This window comes from Cebus imitator, unplaced genomic scaffold (assembly GCF_001604975.1).
Source record: "Cebus imitator isolate Cc_AM_T3 unplaced genomic scaffold, Cebus_imitator-1.0 Scaffold80, whole genome shotgun sequence".
NCBI classification, from domain to species: domain Eukaryota; kingdom Metazoa; phylum Chordata; class Mammalia; order Primates; family Cebidae; genus Cebus; species Cebus imitator.
Window position 1 is genome coordinate 8023000 of NW_016107395.1, and position 20345 is coordinate 8043344.

Sequence of the window (20345 nt, forward strand, 5' to 3'; positions counted from 1 at the left end):
AAGGCTACTATAATCAAAACAGCATGATACTGGTACCAAAACAGAGATATAGACAAATGGAACAGAACACAGGTCTCAGAGGCAACACAACATATCTACAACCATCTGATCTTTGACAAACCTGACAAAAACAAGCAATGGGGAAATGATTCCCTATTTAACAAATGGTGTTGGGAAAACTGGCTAGTTGTAGACAAAAAGCTGAAACTGGATCCCTTCCTTACACCTTGTACAAAAATTAACTCTAGCTGGATTAAAGATTTAAACATGAGGCCTAACACCATAAAAACACTAGAAGAAAACCTAGGCAATACCATTTAGGACATAGGCATGGGCAAGGACTTCATGACTAAATTCTTAATTTTCTAAATGAAATACAATTACATATATGTAAAATTCACTAACATTTAAGTTCCATGACAGCAGGGATTTTTGTCTTTCTTGTTCACTGCTGTATTTCCAGTCCCTAAGGCAGGGCTGGCCCATTGTATGTGTTCAACAAATACTTGTTGAAGAAATAAATAAAAATAAAGTAAATGGCTTGTGCTTACCAGTCAAAAAATGAAATATTACCAATACATATGAAGCTCTGTGTATAGCTGTCCCCACCATAGACACTTTCATCTAGCTCCCCTATGCAAATGATTATCCTGATTTTTTTGTTTATTAATGCTTTACTATTTTGCTAAACATTTATATATTCCTGAAACATTATTTGGTTTTGTACTTTATGTAATTAGAATAATACCATATGTATTCTTTTGTAATTTGCTTTTTCAACCCGAGAGCAAACATACGGATCTTTTTTTTCCTTTTTTGTAGATTCCTTTTCATAAAGACTGTGGTGAGGATGGAGTCTGCATTTCTGATCTAGTGCTAGATGTCCAACAAGTACCAGCTGCTCAGTAAGGTTTACTTTAAAGCTTGTTGTAAAATGTAGAAATAAAAAACACAGTAGATTACTTTATTCAAATCAATGTTTATGGAGTTTTTCTGCAAAAGAAAATTCACAACTAATAAAGACCTTTAAAAACTAAATTTCAATTTCTACCATCCACATGGGAGTAAAACAATAAGAAATATTAAATTATCTGTATTTAAATGGTTCCATTCCCTCTAATGTAATAGCAACAAAGAACAAAATCCAATTGTATTTACTTATTGTCAATATCATTTTAATGCAAAGATAGTTTATTATGCAGCGATTTTCTCAGTGCTCTAAATAAGTCTAAAGAGTTTCAGATTTTAATGAGTGAAGTTTTGAAATACTGCCCTTTTTATTTAACAGTCATGTTTTTTCCCGCCTCCTTTTGACTTTTAACAGAGAACAACCCTTTATTGTCAGCAACCAAAACAAAAGGTTAACCTTTTCGGTAACGCTGAAAAACAAAAAGGAAAGTGCATACAACACTGGAATTGTTGTTGATTTTTCAGAAAACTTGTTTTTTGCTTCATTCTCCCTGCCGGTATGTGATGAGACCCTCCACTTCCCTCCACCACATTTCCCCATTATCAATCACTGTCCTCTCTATGTCCTCTGAGTTGTTTATAGAAGCACCTTAACCCTCAGCATGATCAGTCTGAACTTCGTGGCTCCTACTAGTTAAACCACATGAGAACATAGTCTGGCTCTATATCTAGATTCTGCTTGACAGCTTGGGTCAGTTTTTCCTTTACCCTGAGACTTGGCAGCAGTAGCCAGACACTCGCATAACTCTTCTTGAACCATCAGTGTGATGAGGCTGCTGCATTCTGCACAGATGCGGTGCACTTGCTCTGAGACATTTACGTCCCAAAGCTTAGCCTGAGCTTTGCAACTACATTTCTTGCTGCTGCCAAGATGATGCACGCCAGCAAAGCCAGTTAATCACATTGACTTGATTGCTATACCAGGAACATGCTTGACCATGAGTGCTCCCTGGTCACTCCCCTACCACCAAATAATGAAGAAAAAACGGGAGAGAAAGAAACGCTGAGATTTTCCAAATCAACTACTTGATTAAAGGATTAAACAATGGTTTCATTTAATTTAAAGTTAATGTGATCTTAGTAGGTTTAGAGTTCTAAACCTATCCTGACCTTGGTTTTTAAATATCCTGTGCCAAGTGGCAACTACTTCTTTAAAGGGGAAAAAAACCTGAAGAAAGTGAAAAAAGACCCTTCAAATTATTTAAAACACAAACACCAGTATATGATTTTATTTTCTTCTCTTGAAAATGTTTCAAATAAATTGAGAAAAAGGTATTCCTAAAGCCAGCATTTCTAAACATTGAATTAAAGCTATTTGTGCATCTGAAATATAAAAACTATTATTTGTTTCTGGGGAAAAAACTACAGTATTTAATCTTTTCTTAGGTTTGTTGGATGTCCTAGGTATCTTTAGGGTTAGCAATAAAAATAGTATATTAACCACCTGGGCAGTATAAAATTTCAGGTCTTGAAATAAACTATTTCAGTATGAACCAACCTTACCGCTAAAATATCACTGCACCTCTTTTACCAGGTGTGTGCATGCACACACAAATGTTACATGGCAACTGATTGTTATTGTTTCCTTGGTCTTGTTCAGGTTGATGGGACAGAAGTAACGTGTCAGGTGGCTGCCTCTCAGAAGTCTGTTGCTTGCGATGTAGGCTACCCTGCTTTAAAGAGAGAACAACAGGTACAACTTGCATTTCATCCTCGAATCCATGCAAGCCCTCCTCAGCACACATGTTCATTTACCAGCGTAACATCTTGCTATCATCATTTGATAGGCATCACAAAATAATTGGCTGCATACTTAGGGGAAGTTTTCAATATCTGAATGTTTTCTTTAAATTATTAATAACACATGGATTTTCTCCACATAATTCATTCCAAAAGGCACACACAATATGGAAAGTTCTTTTTGTCGGAATATGTTGAGTAGCATTGGTCAAAGCACTATACACAGAGTCACAGAGATCATTTATTTACCCCTGGTAACAAGTTTCACATCAGCTCAACCTTCCAGATTCAGACAGGTATAATATACGCCTGGATAGCTTACATGTGTCACTTGAAAGTCAAGCTTATCTAATTCTAACGTGAGGCATAGTAAAACAAGGTGGACAAATCAGTAAAGATTTTCTACAAATTTGAAAGCCTACGGTATATAAAATTCAGAATCAAATTTTTGGGAAACTTTTATAGGAAACATTTTTTTTTCATGTTGGCCCCTGAGTATGAAGCATGATAGACTGACAAATTTTAATTTTGTGTATAGGTGACTTTTACTATTAACTTCGACTTCAATCTTCAAAACCTTCAGAATCAGGCATCTCTCAGTTTCCAAGCCTTAAGGTAAAACATGATGAAGTCATGAATGGAATAATGGATAGCTTTATATTTCTCTTTAAGTAATTTCCTAATGTTTCTTTCAATAGTGAAAGCCAAGAAGAAAACAAGGCTGATAATTTAGTCAACCTCAAAATTCCTCTCCTGTATGATGCTGAAATTCACTTAACAAGGTAAGTGAAGCAGTGAGTAGCCTGTTACCACTGACACCAATTCTAGATTAGAAGATTTTTGGCTCATGGCTAAAGAAGTCCTCTGTATGCTCATTCTTTTTTTTTTTTTTTTTTTTTTTTTTTTTTTTTTTTTTTTTTTTTTTTTGAGCCGGTGTCTCACTCTGTCACTCAGGCTGGAGTGCAGTGGTGCAATCACCTCACTTCAACCTCCACCTCCCAGGTTCAAGTGATTCTCCTGCCTCAGCCTCCTGAGTAACTGGGACTGCAGGCATGCGCCACCACACCTGGCTAATTTTTATACTTTTACTAGAGATGGAGTTTCACCATGTTGACCATGTTAGTCTCAAACTCCTGACCTGTGATCCATCCACCTCAGCTTCCCAAAGTGTTGGGATTACAGGCATGAGCCACCATGCCTGGCCTGTATGCTCATTCTTAACTGAAGAATTTGAATTAAAATTCTTGTCAACTAAAACAGAAGTCCACAGGCATGGTGGTCCCTAGGAAAACCTTGAGTGAGTCATTATGTTTATTAAACTAATGAGAGCACCCCGAAAAGACAGAGAAAGACCGCTGTAGCCACACATCACAGGCACACTCCACGTTACAGGCCCTCTGAGTAGCTGCAAACATTCCCAAAACATCGAAACAGAACTCTCAAAGGTCCTGAGTGTTGCCTGCACTTTCTTCTCCCTGCCTACTTCCCACTGTATATGAGATCTCAAGCAGTAGCCCCATTCCTGGACATTGAAGCCCCAAGCACAGTGTTTTGCACATGGTGGGTCCGCAATAAATATTGAATCTAGTCACAGGTTGAATATTCAAATATTGAATCTAGATCAAGTCTGGTTTCTGAGTGGAAAATGCCTAACATATCAGATTAGGGTTTTCTTCCAGCCAGGAGGAAACAAGGTTTTTTCCAAAGGAGATCATCCATAAAGAAATGCTTTGTTCCCTGTTTTTACCTGCCCAAAGTGAGCAAACCTGAGAGCAGTGGTGTAAATGTCACTGGTTGATACCAGCTGTCTTTAATTGTTCAGAGTGACGGGTGTCTTGGGAAGTGGGTAACATACAAATTTCACAGGTACTAATAGGTTGATATCACTTTAACTCACACTTAGAAGTAAGGTGAGTTCGTGGCACAGACAAACTGGAGCACGGATGTGCAGGTGTGCTGGTCACGGCTGATGCCCTCCTCCAAGCTTGGGAACCAGAGTTCTCTACCTGGTGAAGCACTAGGAAAACTTCTCAGCACAGATCAAGGACCCCCAAATAGCACACTGTGGCATTTTCCCAAGAAATCTAGTGACAGCAGGTTTGTCTAGTTTCTACCACATCACCCCAGTCCTAAGAGCATCGAATTTGTAGATATCCAATATCTCTCTGAGCAAAAACAAAAAGGAAAATATGTCATCATGTCTAGAGCTTGAGACACATGAGCAAAGATGAAAAGAATGCTTCTGTATCGAGTGAGTTGCAAACAGCACAAGCAGAAGCAAAATACAGTCCAAATAATACATCTCTGAAAAATTCATCAGTAACTGCAGACTTCAAAGGATCCCCACTTGCTAAAATAAGAAATTGGAAACAAATGTAACCAACTCAAATTGATGTTCCCACATTATTTGAATTTTTTTCCTTTTTATATTGATCCTCTCTTCTAAATATTTTTGTCAATACTGCCTTTTTATTATTCTACTCTCCTACAATGGCCAATATTTTCCAAGATATTTAAGCATGAAATAAATATAAGATTGAAATGAGACTTTTTTACTGATTATCATCTTAGGCATAGATTTTTGTAATGGCAATTCAAATTCAAATGTATGCTAATGTTCTTGAAAATATATCATATCCTCAAAAAAATCAAAATAGAGAATTACAAAGAACAAAAGCTAAAATGGCTCCTAGTCCTACCACCTAGAAAGCCCAACATTAGAGAAAGATATACAGTGAAAAATGAAGTCATGCCTCCTCACCTTCCCTAGTGCCACTCCCCATAGAAGACTAACAAGACTGTTTTCAGAATATCTTCTGGATACAGGGTTGCTTATCTACCGAGATATATGCATATAACACACACGCACACATAGGCACACACATGTGCACATTTTATTTACCCAAAAGGAATGATAAAACACTCTTCTGTACCTTGCATTTTACATTATCTTGGAAAAGTTTTTATATTAGGAAATACAGATCTAACTTATTCTAGTCCTGGCTGGAACATAATTAATGTAATCAATTCAATATTCACAAGATATATGGTTGTTTTGCATTTTTATTTTGTTTTGTTTAACTATCATAAGCAATGCTGCAAAATAATTTAACAAACATCTGTGCAAACTCTAGAAAAAAATCTGGAACAGTTATATTGTTAAAAAAAAAAAAAAGATGGGTAGAAATAATGATAATAGTATTATTTCTGAAGCAGGATCCCTCTGAGTATAGATAGCACTACTATAAATATATTGATCAAAACTTACGTAACTTAAGGCACATTTAAGTAACAAATGGAAAAGAGTCAGATCTCTTTAAAATGCAAATGCAGACCACCTTAATTTAGAAACTGGCCCCATTTAGGATCTCACACAAAGATCCTCTGGAAGGCATAGGAAATAATTCATGCACACACAGCCAGGCTTTCTGTTTCAAATCCTAGTCAGTTTTCCCATTTTCCATGTCAGGCTGACAAATCATTGTTTCCTCTCATATATAACCTTGACAAATACATCTATTCAAGTCTCCCTATGACATATTTTCCTTTTAAGGATTTGGAAAAAATCGTTAAGGCATAAAAGAGAGAAAGACATGATTTTAGTAAAAAGAACAAAACATTTCTACTTCAGAAAATGTCCACCCCAAGTTTTTAAGAAATAGACTCAACATTCTATAATTAACATCAACTGTCCAGTGGGAATAAATGGGAAGGATGTGCATAGTGTTCTGAGACCCCTACCCTCACAACTCATCCCCCAGTTACCACCTGAAGAAGCTACTCTGGTTGGAATCCCATCTCAGAGCCCCAGAAATGAGTGAGAAGAGAGAAAGTCTCCAGTTTCATTCTAGTCTGAGTGGTCCTATGAGGGTTTCTCTGATCTCATCATCACTTTGTTTGCATATCTTCATTGACAATCTTAAGCAAAGAAGTCAAGATCAACCAGTGCCTTTAGGTTCAGACTACTAAAACCTCTGGGTCAGCCATCTTAAAGGTGGAAATAGATTTGACCAACCCCATTCAGACCCAAACCATCTGAGTTGGTTTGCAGCTAAAGTAGGATATCAAGAATGAATAATACAGGCATCCAGTAATGAATACTGAAGGAGCTCAATACCCTATTATTACACTTTAGCCACACCAAGGTGATTAATCCACCAAATGGATTATAAATCCATTCATCCAACCAACAAGTACGACTGTCTACTATGTTAACATGCTAGTAACTATAACAGCAATCTTGGGAACACTTCTACTATCAGTTCAAAAGTAATACTTTTGTACTTATTTCAAAACTTGACAATTGGTAAACATATAACGCACGAATTCTTTGCAGAAAGTCCACGAAGAAATATGTTTTGAAAGGAATTTATGTTAGTCTTAGAAACACACATTGGACCATAAGCCCATAACAAGAAGTTCTTTTTATTTGGTGCTTTTGTAACTAAAAGTAAAATTTACTTTAACCTAAGCTATAAGTTACTTAAATAAAAGAAATATTAAGCTTCAAGAACAAAAGCAAACTAAAATATTTGGCTTTACAAACATTGTCCCACAGATCCACCAACATAAATTTTTATGAAGTCTCTTCGGATGGGAATGTTCCTTCTATTGTGCACAGTTTTGAAGATATTGGTCCAAAATTCATCTTCTCCCTGAAGGTTGGTAAGCCTGTCCTAAGGATGATAAATCCAGGAGAAAGTGGGAAGAAAAAAATGAGTCTGGAAATAAAAGAAGAAAGTAAAAAGAAATTGAAATACACTGTGGTTCTCAAACTTGGGTGTGCATTGAAATCACCTGGAGGAATTGTGAAACCACATATGCTGGGCTTTATCTCCATGGTTTCTGATTCAGTAGGTGTGGGTTGAGCCTACATATTTGCATTTCTAACAAGCTCCCAGGTGATGCCTATGTGCTGGTCCAGGTACCATGCTTTGAGAACCAATAGGCTAGATCATAGATAAGTAAACAACTAGGCTTTGTGCATAGTTATGTGTCTTGGGTAAAGGACAATTGATATATTTTGAAGGCAAATGTTCAACATTAACCAACAGAGCATTACTATAAAAGCTGTGGGTAAAAGTCTTTGGAATATAATTATCCTTAGAGACCACTTTTGTTTGCATTTACCATTTGTATAGATTTGTACAGTAATACCAGGTAGTACCTAAAAATATTTTTGAACCAAATTCTATTTGCTATTAGTAAGCAATTATTAATCTAATTATTACTACCAGTTATATTGAGATAAAATTTGTGAATGAATTACTATTTTAGAATGTAATAAAATTAAACTTTGGAAAGTAAGAAGAATTTATTGACTATTGTAAGTCAATACCATTTTATTTTTGTTCATTTCTTACTAGCTTGTTACATGGTTGTAACCCTGCAATTTTGTAATTCAAAAAATTATTAGAAGAATTTTTGTGGTCCAGATACTGTAATAGAATTTATAAAATGTGAATGGTATTTGGCAACCACATTCTCTAATGGGGTATCTATTCAATTCATGGTAATAAAATAACATTCATAGAGAGTGTACTGAGTACCAGCCATTGTTCAAGTGCTTTACATATGTTATCCATTTAATTCCCAGATTAGTTATGAGCTTGATCTTATTACTCCCAGGGATGTTATTTAAAATGTTTAAATTACCAGTAGGGTATGAGCCCTGGCCAATTAGAACAGAAACCCCCACCAGTGAGAACAGATATTGTGCCAGTGCCCTGTGCCAGCACATACCTACTGAATTTCTGATCATCTTTACAAATAAGAAAACAAGCATAGAGAGATCAAGTTCCTTGCCCAACCCACACTGCTTATCAGCTGCAGAGTGGGACACAACACCCTGGCAGGCCAACTCCACAGGTGGCATTTTTAACCACTTATACTGCGTCTCTCAAGACACAAATTATTTACCCATTCACATTGTAGATGTTGAGTTTTTTCCATTGAGCCATTTATGCCTAGTGTTCCATTATTGGAACACTAAGCATGTGGGAGTTACTTATAGCCTATGCTTACGGTCATCACCAAGGTATGATTGCAATTTTTTTGAAATTGCATATCAGGCATAATTCAGGCATAAATGGGTTTTAAGAGGTGAGACACAGAGACCTGAAGTGTGACTATAAAGTGATGGTTCACTTTCATTTGCACTCAATCTTACCACTTTATAGTTACTCTTCATCAACACAGGGGTTACTGGTGAATTTCCTTACATCATGTGCATCCTGTAGCAGTACTGCCATGTTTTATTCTCTACGTAGGTAACAACAGGAAGTGTTCCAGTAAGCATGGCATCTGTAATCATCCACGTCCCTCAATATACCAAAGAAAAGAACCCACTGATGTACCTAACTGGGGTGCAAACAGACAAGGTAAAGATTACAAAATTGCCTATAAGAATGTACACTTTAAAGATGTAAATAACCCATGAGATTAGGGTGATTGTGTCTGACATTTTACAGGGGGGAAACAGACGATAACTCCTATGCAGCCCAGTGCTAATTGACTAGCAGTTAATTTCATCTTCGAAGAAAATATTGTTACAAGAAAACAAATGTCTGAGTCTAGGGAATTGCAGGTGGGAGAAATTATTCCAAAAACCCCATTTTGGCCAGGTGAAGATCTGACTTTGACAGGCCCTGTGAGGACTGGGAAGTGAGAGGTGGGACCTACATGGGGAGCATAGCAGGTCGTCACAGCTGCAATAAGGAGCTGGTCTTCAAGCAGCCAGCCTGGACTTTCTCCTGGTAATACTGAGCCCTGGCTGTTCATTTTAATCCCTCCATTTTCTTTTATAAATAAGAGTGTCCAGACCTAACCCAGGCAATTAAATCAGAATTTCTAGGGCTAAGACTCTTACACCAGGGTTTTTCTTTAAACATTCCCTGTGGCTCTAGCACACAGCCTGGGCTGAGAAGTACTGCTCTAGCCAAACCCCTTGACATTGGCTCATCTTCAGTCCAGCACTTACCTGATCAACAGTTGTATTACTCCTGTAGTGTGCATAGGGGGCTACAGGAAAATCAAAATTCTAAAATGTTCCAGAGAGAATTACCCTGAATTATTCAGTGTTTAGCTATTGCAAATTTGCCTTATTATATGTGGGCTATAAGAAGCTAGCCCACCTCGTCAGTTCACATCAGGAACATTTAAATACTTCATGTTCACCTGGCGATTATATGAAATGTGGCGAGGTCAGCGCTGTTGAAAGAAGCCTAACAGACCTTCCCAGGCCTCTACAAGTGACACTAAGATTTCCTAACATGTTGAAAGGAACATCATAAACTGTTTTGCTTCCGAAGTCTGATCGGTGTTCTTCTTTTATAGGCTGGTGACATCAGGTGTAACGCAGATATCAATCCACTGAAAATAGGACAAACATCTTCTTCTGTATCTTTCAAAAGTGAAAATTTCAGGCACACGAAAGAATTGGTGAGGACAAGTTAATGTGTGAAAGCTCCCCTCAGTCATACATTTACTTCACCTGTGATCAGGGCACTGCTTTTCTCCTACCAGCTGATACCATAGAGCTTTCTTAGTTTGCCTTTGATGGCTTATATAAGTTAAGATTTAGAAAATATTAGGTTGGTGCAAAAGTAAATATGGTTTTGAAACCCATAATTACTTTTGCACCAACCTAATGTATGTTCAAATCTAGGTTACTGGAATTATCTGATGCCATTTCTTATAAAACACAAGTTCCAGACTTCACATGAAAAACTCATGTGAAGCTATTGCGTTTATGCATTGTGCACTTTGGAAACAAGACAAAGAGGAGGAAAAGTGAAGGAGCCGGGTGTGTGCTTCAGAGGAGAAGCCCCTTAAATCCCCCTTCCACATAATACTGATTGTTTTTTTATGCTTTAAGTTCTGGGGTACATATGTAGATCTTGCAGGATTGTTACATAAGTATACACATGCCATGGTGGTTTGCTGCCTCCATCTCTTTGTCACCTACATTAGGTATTTCTCCTAATATTATCCCTCCCCAACCTCCCTACCCCCTGCTATCACTCCCCTAGCCTCCCAACCCCTGACAGACCCTAGTGTGTGATGTTCCCCTCCCTGTGTCCATGTGTTCTTATTGTTCAATACCCACTTATGAGTGAGAACATGCAGTGCTTGGTTTTCTGTTCTTGTGTCAGTTTGCTGAGAATGGTGGTTTCCAGATTAATCCATGTCCCTGCAAAGGACATGAACTCATCCTTTTTTATGGCTGCATAGTATTCCATGATGTATATGTGCCACATTTTCTTTATCCAGTCTATCCTTGATGGGCATTTGGGTTGGTTCCAAGGCATAGGCGAGGACTTCATGACTAAAACACCAAAAGCAATGGCAACAAAAGCCAAAATAGACAAATGGGATCTAATTAAACTTAAAAGTTTCTGTACAGCAGAAGAAACAATCATTAGAGTGAACCAGCAACCAACAGAATGGGAAACAATTTTGCAATCTATTCAATTTGACAATGGGCTAATATCCAGAATCTACAAAGAACTAAAACAAATTTACAAGTAAAAAACAACCCCATCAAAAAGTGGGGAAAGGATATGAACAGGCACTTTTCAAAAGAAGACATATATGTGGCCAACAAACATATTAAAAAATGCTCATCATCACTGGTCATTAGAGAAATGCAAATCAAAACCACATTGAGATACCATCTCATGCCAGTTTGAATGGCGATCATTTAAAAAATATGGAGATAATAGATGCTGGAGAGGATGTGAAGAAATAGGAACGCTTTTATACTGTTGGTGGGAGTGTAAATTAGAGCAACCATTGTGGAAGACAGCGTGGCGATTCCTCAAGGATCTGGAAATAGAAATTCCATTTGACCCAGCAATCCCATTACTGAGTATATACCCAAAGGATTATAAATCATTTTATTACAAAGACACATGCACATGTATGTTCATTGCAGCACTGTTTACAAATAGTGATGTGTTTTATTTAGCTGTGAAATATGCTGCTGCTCTTCTCTGTTTTTCAATATTTTGTCATTTCCTGCTCTCGAGCTATGCCTGCTTCTTTGGGAAAGAGACTAGTCTAGCATCTGGCATGGTACTTGGCACATATTAAATATTCAAATAAGTAAACCTTTAGTAAGCAGTAACTCCTAAACAAACCACAGCTGTCTGCCATGAACAATATTAAAATTCTCCTGGTTTTCTTGATTTCAATTGTTTTATTCTATGAAGGATGGTATAAACAGGAATCCAGAAGAATAAAATTATGTTTCTATTAAATATGTATTAATCTACAAGTAGATAAATACATGCTGTAGCAGAAGTGGACCATGCTATCTTTTGGCCTTGAACATAGGCCAATACATCATAGATTTTTAATTGTACACTTTCATTTTTTAATACAGTTTTAAGTTCATGGAAGAATTGAGTGGAAAGTACAGAAGTTTCCCATATGCCCCCTGTCTGACACAGCCTCCCCCACTGTCAAAATACTGCACAAGAATGGTATATTTGTTACAATCGATGAAACTACATTAATATATCATTATCAACCCAAATCCATAGCTTACATTAGGGTTCACTCTTGGCGTTGTTAAAATCCATGCTGTGGATTTTGACAAATGTAAAAATGACATGTATCTACAATTACAGTATCATACAGGGTCTATTCACTGCCCTACACATCATCTGCGCTCCGCTTATGCATTCTTCCCCCCCACCAGCCCCTGGAACTGCTGATCCTATTTCTGTCAGCTTTTTTAAAAATCTAAGGAGTCTTTCATTAGGTTTGATGACTGAATTGTAGTACGTTTTGTGTATGTTCAACAATTTATTTAACTAGTTCATTGTTGACAAACAAGTTACAGTTTGGGGGGTTGGGGTTTTTAGTTTTTTTTTTTTTACTCTTTTAAATAGTAATGCAATAAACAGGCTTGGGGTTCTTTGTTCTGCACATTGCTGATTATCTCCTGAGGCTATCTATACAGACAGGAAATGGATGGGGCAAAGAGTGCGCACTTTGTACATTTTGAGATGTAGTCCCAAAATCCCTTGAAGGAAGATAGGAGGGTTATAACTACTAATAGCTCATGAGATTGCCTGTTTCCCTAGATGCATCCCAGCACTGGGTTTTATCTATCTTTAAAATGTTAGCATTTATTTTGAACTCCTACTAACTCACTCTCTCTTTTACCTTTGACTCCATGCTACAAGAACTGCAGAACTGTTCCCTGTAGTAATGTTACCTGCTGGTTCAAAGACCTTCACATGAAAGGAGAATACTTTGTTAATGTGACTACCAGAATTTGGAATGGGACTTTTGCATCAGTAAGTATCAGTACTATTTGTTGGATTTATTAATAGCAAGGAAACATAAGGCTGCACTGACAAGTTCTTCCCCTTTGACAAAAAGTATTCTGGCTAATGTCTGCAGTACCCAGATAACCCAGAGCAGTTTTACCCTGTAAGGCAGCACACTTCTATCCTTTCCCAACGTTCAACCAATTCGGCAGTGCCTCAGAGTCACCTGGGGTACTTGTGAAAGGATCAGCTTCTCAGACTCCTTGTGACCTACCACATCAATGGGAATGGTGTCAAGGTCACCTCTGCAGCCCTGGGCTACAAGGGGCGGCCCGCTTTGTTTCCCTCTAGAAGCTCCCCTGATATCCGTCTTCCCAGTCTCCTCCGCCACGCCCAAATCAAAATGTCTATGTCTCTGTCTTACTCCTTGAGCTCTCAGTTAATTGTATGATTGATCTCAAACCACCCAGTAGATGAATCTAGCATAAGAATATGTCTTCCTGTGTTACAGCCAGGTCATCATCCTGCTCTCCTGTTTTGCCCTTTCCCTGATGGAAGAGCACAGTGGGCACATGACTTTCTAAGTCATCTCAATCCCCAAGTAAAGTATGAAGAAAAAGCCAAAACAATGTCAGTGGTTTTTTTTTTGTTTTTTTTTTTTTGTTTTTTTCCGTATGGCAACAGTGAGTCTGCTCTAGCGATATTTGCTTTCAGCAGGGATTTTGGTAGCCAGAATTTCAGTCTGGCATGAAACAGTGTAAGAATAGACAGGCCTGTCCTTAAATTTGACAGCTTGTGTGGCTAGCATCCCTTTTCCTGACATGGGCTCCAATTGAGGAAGAAAACAGAAATTAGTCTGAAACCTCCTGGGGACCCTTGTAGCACTCACTAGATTTTTTTTTTCTTTTTAACAAATAAATCAGTTCCCAAGGTGCTTACCAGCAAACGCTACTCATTTTTTTTTCTTTGAACCATTTCACGATCTCTCCAATAAACCTCACTTTCTGCTATAGAGTTTTGTAAAACTGGAGAACTGAGCACCCTCCAAACTCATCCCTGGAGTCAAATATAAGCTATATTCTTGGATAAAGATATAGAAGAAAAAGGAATAGTAAAAGGTTAGAAAAAAATGCAGAACTGGGGGAATGGGGAAGTGAGAAGTTGAATATTTCTTTTGGCTTGCTTGCCTTCACTTTGCTTTCTTGTGAGTTGCATTTGCTCTCAAGCCTGCAGGACAATTCTACATCCTTAAAGATGTGAAGTGTGCTGTCAGTTGTACCAACTTCCCACCTGCTGCAGTGTGGTGCTCAGTTTTGCTCCATTGATTTTTGGCTCCTTGGATTTGAGGAGCAAATGTTTTCATAGCAAATTTTGCCAACTGGAAGGAACACTGACTGTTGCACGTCAAAATGCACTCACGCCAGCTCTGTAAAACACATTTGGTTTTTCTTGAGTTGGTTTAAGGCTACATCATTTTAACTGTGAGACTTTTTAAAGTACCTTCCCAACAATCTTCAGAAGCAGTAGTTTATTTCTGGGAGCAAACTTCTTAGAAAGTATACTATTTGTGCTGCTTTAATGTGGCTATGGTGGTTAAGCTGAGAAAACACCCTTGAAATGTCAAGGTATGCCAAGTCCTTCACATCTCCTCCTTCGTGAAAGGTCAAGTGTTTATCCCCACCTTGTTTCCAGCTATTAAGGCAGCAAAATGGATGTCTCTCAGACCACCTAGGAATCTAGTCTGAAATATGGATCTCATTTCCTGTATTAAAACCCAATGATGCACTGCCTTCTGTTGCTACCCTTTCGCTGATGTAGTGCAAGTAATTTCATTACAAAGTGATTGCTCTGGGAGGGACGGTGGGGGGTGGGGAGCTGGGGAGAGATAGCAAGGGGAGACATGCCAGATGTAGGTGATGGGGAAGAAGGCAGCAAATCACACTGCCATGGGTGTACCTATGCAACAATTTTGCATGTTCTTCACATGTACCACAAAACCTAAAATGCAATAAAATAAATGGGGAAACAAACAAACAAACAAACAAACAAAACAAAGTGATTGCTCAGACCTCCAAATTGATAACAGAGTTGTTGCCATTTGTAAGGAGAAGTCTTGATGAGTGCTAGCAGGTGTGTTACTTCACTCTCCAGATCTAAGTGGCATGCCTACCTCTACCTTCAACCCTGCAGGATACTGTGTGCCTGTGAGAAGGACCTATTTTGAGAATACTGTAAGAAAAATTATTTCATCTTTAGTCTTTGGGGATTATGAAACCAGCATTTACTTAACTGCTACTTTTTTTCTTTTAAACCAATATGAATACTCTTAATGTTTCCCCCAATAATATGTTTAAGAGACTGGTGAGCATGATTAATTTCTGATCCAATCATCTATCTTGAGAAAATTAACAGTAACCAGAGTCAGAGCCAGTAGAAAGGAAATCAATGGCTCAATTTTTGGAAATACATGATTTCTGGCTCCCAGATATTGTTTAGCAAATTACCTCATAGAGTATGTCCAATAACGTGCCCTGGTAACCAGAAAAACTAAGTCATAGCATGTGAAAGCAGCTCTAACATCTGAGCACTGCATTCTACTTCACAGTGGCATCAGGCCTAATACAGAGAAAATAGTGACATATACACATCAATAATATTTCTATTGAAAAATACTTTCTTTTTTTTTGAGATTGAGTCTCGCTCTGTTGCCCAGGCTGGAGTGCAGTGGCGCAGTCTCAGCTCCTGCAACCTCCCCCTCCCAGGTTCAAGTGATTCTCCTGCCTCAGTCTCCCGAGTTGCTGGGATTACAGACACCCACCACCACCCCCAGCTAATTTTTTTGTATTTTTTAATAGTGATGGGGTTTCACCATGTTGACCAGACTGGTCTTTGAACTCTTGACACCTCAGATGACCTAACTACCCATTTCAGCTTCCCAAAGTGCTGGGATTACAGATGTGAGCCATTGTGCCCAGCTGAAAAGTAACTAGATGGAAGAATGGATGTAACGTTATTTTGAATTAGGAGGTTACTAGTAATGACAGCATAAAATATCCTTCCTATCTATATGCCTGCCCCAAATTAAGTATTATTTGATAGAAACATTTAGATTAGGAAATCTTATATTATTACTGATGTGATAGAATATGCCAAAACGTTCAGGGCCTTAGGTGGTCAAGTTCAAGTGCACTTTCAAACAGTATTATTTTACACATATGTACCCATAAGGAAAATTCTCTTCTCTTTTAAATGTTGGTTTATTTAGGTAAGTATACAAAAATGTCAAGTTTACAATTTTCTCTCATGTCACAAACTTTTTTAAAAATCTGAACTATGATCTCCCCCAGTTAAAAATAATCATTTTTGAATCCTTGTTTTTCAACCCTGTTCTCAAGTTCAGATCTGCTCAGGGAGATATTTTAACTTGCGCATGTGCAGATTCCACCCCAGAGACTTGATTTGTGGTGGCAAGGTGCAGGCATCTGCATGTCTTAAAATTTCCTTGGGTATTTCTGACGGGCAGCCCTGTTGCATAACACTGGTTTAAGCACAGTAGATTCTGGGTAGGTCTTCAGAACTGGCATTTGCTCGTCATGTTCCACCAGAAAATTAATAATAAATCATAAGCGTGTCAGCTTTTCTGCATTTGCTGCTGCTAGAGTAAAACGTATTCCTTATTCTTGTGTTCCAGTCAACTTTCCAGACAGTTCAGCTAACGGCAGCTGCAGAAATCCACACCTATGACCCTGAGATATACGTGATCGAAGATAACACTGTTACGGTAAGCATATCACACCCTTCCCTGCAAGCCTCAGGGTTAGTGGTGGGCATTCCATTTCTAAAAACCTGGAATAGTCACTCTTCTCACCTACATCTATGTAGAACAATCTTAATCTTTAAAGTGATGTTTATTGTGTTGAGCTTTTGGTGAGAGTGTGTGCTACTCAAAAAGGTCATTGATGTATTTGCCCTCCTCAATGCCCCCACCCGTGTTGGCAAAGCTGGCTTTCCTAGAAGTGGTGATCCAGTGAGAAGCACAACAAAAGGGCTCTATGTGGCTTGGGACTCCATGGTGTCCCTTCTCCATGACTAAGCCAGCAGCACCGGTTCTTCCTTTCTCCTCCTGCTTCCACAAAATGGTCTAGAGCATAGGCCACAAAACCTAAGTATGCTTATTTAAATCATAAATTGTATTTTAAATAATTTTTAAAGAAAGGTGCTGAAGCATGCTTAATAGATAGTGCATTTATTAGAGGGTGTTTAAAAATATTTCTCCTTACAACTAGACACTGACACTGTGTGACATGTCCATTCATTCGATTTTACATTCTGGAGGACTGTAAATGCTCCCCTTGATAAAAAAAAGCTTTTACAGAGAAATGTACTCTCACAGAAAACAAAGGTTCTCTGTTCTAAGAGCTGGCATGAGATAATTTTCCTTTGCACTGAATCTCTGGTTAGAATATGCCATATTTAGATATAGTGGGATTTCCATGCTCAGTTAATCTGCTGGCAGGGCCCTGAGCATTTTCCTCCCAAGGCTTGTGTTAGGAGTTGAAAGCCAGTTTAAGAATCTGCCCCCAAAACCAGCTTGGCAGTTGGCCTCATTCCACTGCTCCGACCTACAGACGTGGTCAAAAAGCTATGGCCCCATGAACTCTGGGCCTCCTCACTCCATGCCTGAGAGTGAAGCTCACAGCACTGGGGCCCCACTCTTGTCCAAGGCAAAATTATTCCACACAACAGAGCACACTTCTCTGCCTCTGGTTTAGGAGCCTCAGTGAAAGCTCACACCCTCTCTTCAAAGACTGAAGCCTGGAAAATCAGAAATAGAGCCAAAGGAAATGCAGACTTCAAAATCAAAATGCTATGAACTTAACATAGGGGAGAAGTATTATAGATTTTTTTAAAAGCTCACTTTAGAAAAACCTAGTGTTCAGACAGTATGGGAAACTCTACTGAAAACTGTTTTTTAGAAAGCAATATTAAATATATTAATTGGAAATTCAAATGAACAATTTTAGTAAACCCATTAGATTCTTCTTTTCTTGTCTTTCTCTAAGCAATACTAATACATAACAGAAGTCAATTACTAGGTGCAAAAGTAATTGCGGTCTTTGCCATTAAAAGTAAAGAAAGGCCGGGCGAGGTGGCTCACGCCTATAATCCCAGCACTTTGGGAGGCCAAGGCAGGTAGATCACCTGAGGTTGTGAGTTTGAGACCAGCCTGGCCAACATAGTGAAACCCCCTCTCTAATAAAAACAAAAATTAGCTGGGTGCGGTGGCACATGCCTGTAATCCCAGATACTAGGGAGGCTGAGGAGAATCACTGAACCCGGAAGGAAGAGGTTGCAGTGAGCCAAGATCACGCCACTTCATTTCAGCCTGGGCAACAGAGTGAGACTCTGTCTCAAAAACAAACAAACAAAAAAGTAAAGAAAAATTACTTTTAATGGCAAAGACTGCAATTACTTTTGCACCAGCCTAATATTATTCAATTGTGTCTATGAAAATTTTTTAAATCTAAATAATTTGGATAAATTTTTGAATAAGGTGTTGAATCTAAATAATGACTTGACATATATTGTTTGTTACATTTATTTGAATCCCCAGCCCACTTAAAAATCTGACCCACAAAATGCTATAGTCCCGGGTCTGTAGGGATCCGTGGTTCCCTGGGTTTGAAAGCTGTGGAAAAGAGAGCAGTAGGCTCATAACTGCCACTAAGCAGTGACCTACATGAATTTACCATCACTTTACTCATAAATTTATAAAGCCTTATATTTTAGCTCTTAAAGATACAAATGAAAGGAAATACAGTCACCAAGGCCAGCTGCAAGTTTAGCCCAGCCCATAAATTATGTAACAAAAAGCAGCTCATCTGCCACTGCAATTTAATGTTAAATCAAGTAAATAAAATGCATATTATCCCCCTTTTTTTGCTTCTAAATATAGCTCTTTATGAATATTTTCTAAAGAGAATGGTTGAGATTCTTTCCCTATTAAAGAAAACTAGGCCAAGCATGGTGGCTCATGCCTGTTATCTCAGCACTTTGGGAGGCCGAGACAGGCAGATCACCTGAGGTTGGGAATTTGAGACCAGCCTGACCAACATGGAGAAACCCCATCTCTACTAAAAATACAAAATTAGCTGGGCATGGTGGTGCATGCCTGTAATCCTAGCTACTCAGGAGGATGAGGCAGAAGAATCGGTTGAACGCAAGAGGTGGAGGTTGCAATGAGCTGAGATCGCACCATTGCACTCCAGCCCGGCAACAGTGCAAGACTCTGTCTCAAAAATAAAAACACAAATAAAGAACAAGACTGTACAGTTTTACTGTTAAAACTCAGGGTAGCCATTCTATTACAGCACCTCAAAGACTGCCAGGAAGCAGACATAAAGAATCCTAAGCAGCCTCACGGACAACTTTCCCACTGGAAAGGTCAACTTGACACTTGAGATATTATTTCTACTTTTCCAACAATAGATATCAGCTTGGAATGCGGTTTAAGTAAAAGTAGTGTTTTAAACACCCAATATGAAGCTGTTGTTTAGTCACCATGAAATTGAGTTAATGAGTTTCAATTCCCCTCCCCAAAGTGGTTTGCTTTCACTTGATTTGAATGTATGCCAGAAATAAAAGATTCTATTTCATAAGTGAAATAAGCATCTGACATTGTCAGACATGATGTAGCCACAAAACACTGAGGTAGTTAAAGGTGGGAAACTAGACAAGTTGTATATTTTAGCTGGATGGACTTTGCAGGAGCATTTTCTCTAAAACTGTTCTGACGATATTTGAGGTATGCCATCATGAGCAAGTCATGTTGCCTTTCTAGAGATGTAGACCTTCACTTACAGAATTAGAGAACTGGACCAGGCCATCTCCCCGCTTTTTTGTGGTATTAGCATAACTCAGTTGTGAACTTACATTTCCAGATTCCCCTGATGATAATGAAACCTGATGAGAAAGCTGAAGTACCAACAGGAGTTATAGTAGGAAGTATAATTGCTGGAATCCTTTTGCTGTTAGCTCTGGTTGCAATTTTATGGAAGGTAAGAGAAGCATCAGATTTTAAAGTACAGGGCTCCTGAAGGCCAGCCTTGAATTGCTTACAAAACATTAACCTCAGGTTTTATATGCTACCTTCTCTATCACAAGGAGAAAAGAAATGCAAGTTTGTTTACAATGTCTTATTCATGTCTTTAAAAAAAAAAAAGTAAGGATTTTATCTTCTTTTACACCTTCCTTTCATCAAGAACCCTGAATATTTTGTTCAGCTTCAAATAAGTAGATGCTGAAAAATGTAGCTTTATGCAATGCAGCTGAGCTCTCTGGACATAAATTTCTTCT

General features: G+C 38.3%; 1 protein-coding gene across 2 annotated transcripts in view; it reads left to right on the forward strand.

Moving 5' to 3' along the window:
* The window catches only part of ITGA2 (integrin subunit alpha 2), a 106492-nt gene that overhangs the window by 84480 nt on the left and 1667 nt on the right, over positions 1-20345 (forward strand). For both annotated transcript variants that reach the window (XM_017533197.2, XM_017533198.2), the window contains 11 exons: positions 823-905; positions 1325-1466; positions 2570-2662; positions 3248-3324; positions 3408-3491; positions 7268-7370; positions 8979-9089; positions 10045-10149; positions 12903-13016; positions 16681-16770; positions 19931-20047. In XM_017533197.2, the coding sequence (XP_017388686.1) occupies positions 823-905; positions 1325-1466; positions 2570-2662; positions 3248-3324; positions 3408-3491; positions 7268-7370; positions 8979-9089; positions 10045-10149; positions 12903-13016; positions 16681-16770; positions 19931-20047 (1119 nt within the window). The remainder of the gene's footprint in view (positions 1-822; positions 906-1324; positions 1467-2569; positions 2663-3247; positions 3325-3407; positions 3492-7267; positions 7371-8978; positions 9090-10044; positions 10150-12902; positions 13017-16680; positions 16771-19930; positions 20048-20345) is intronic.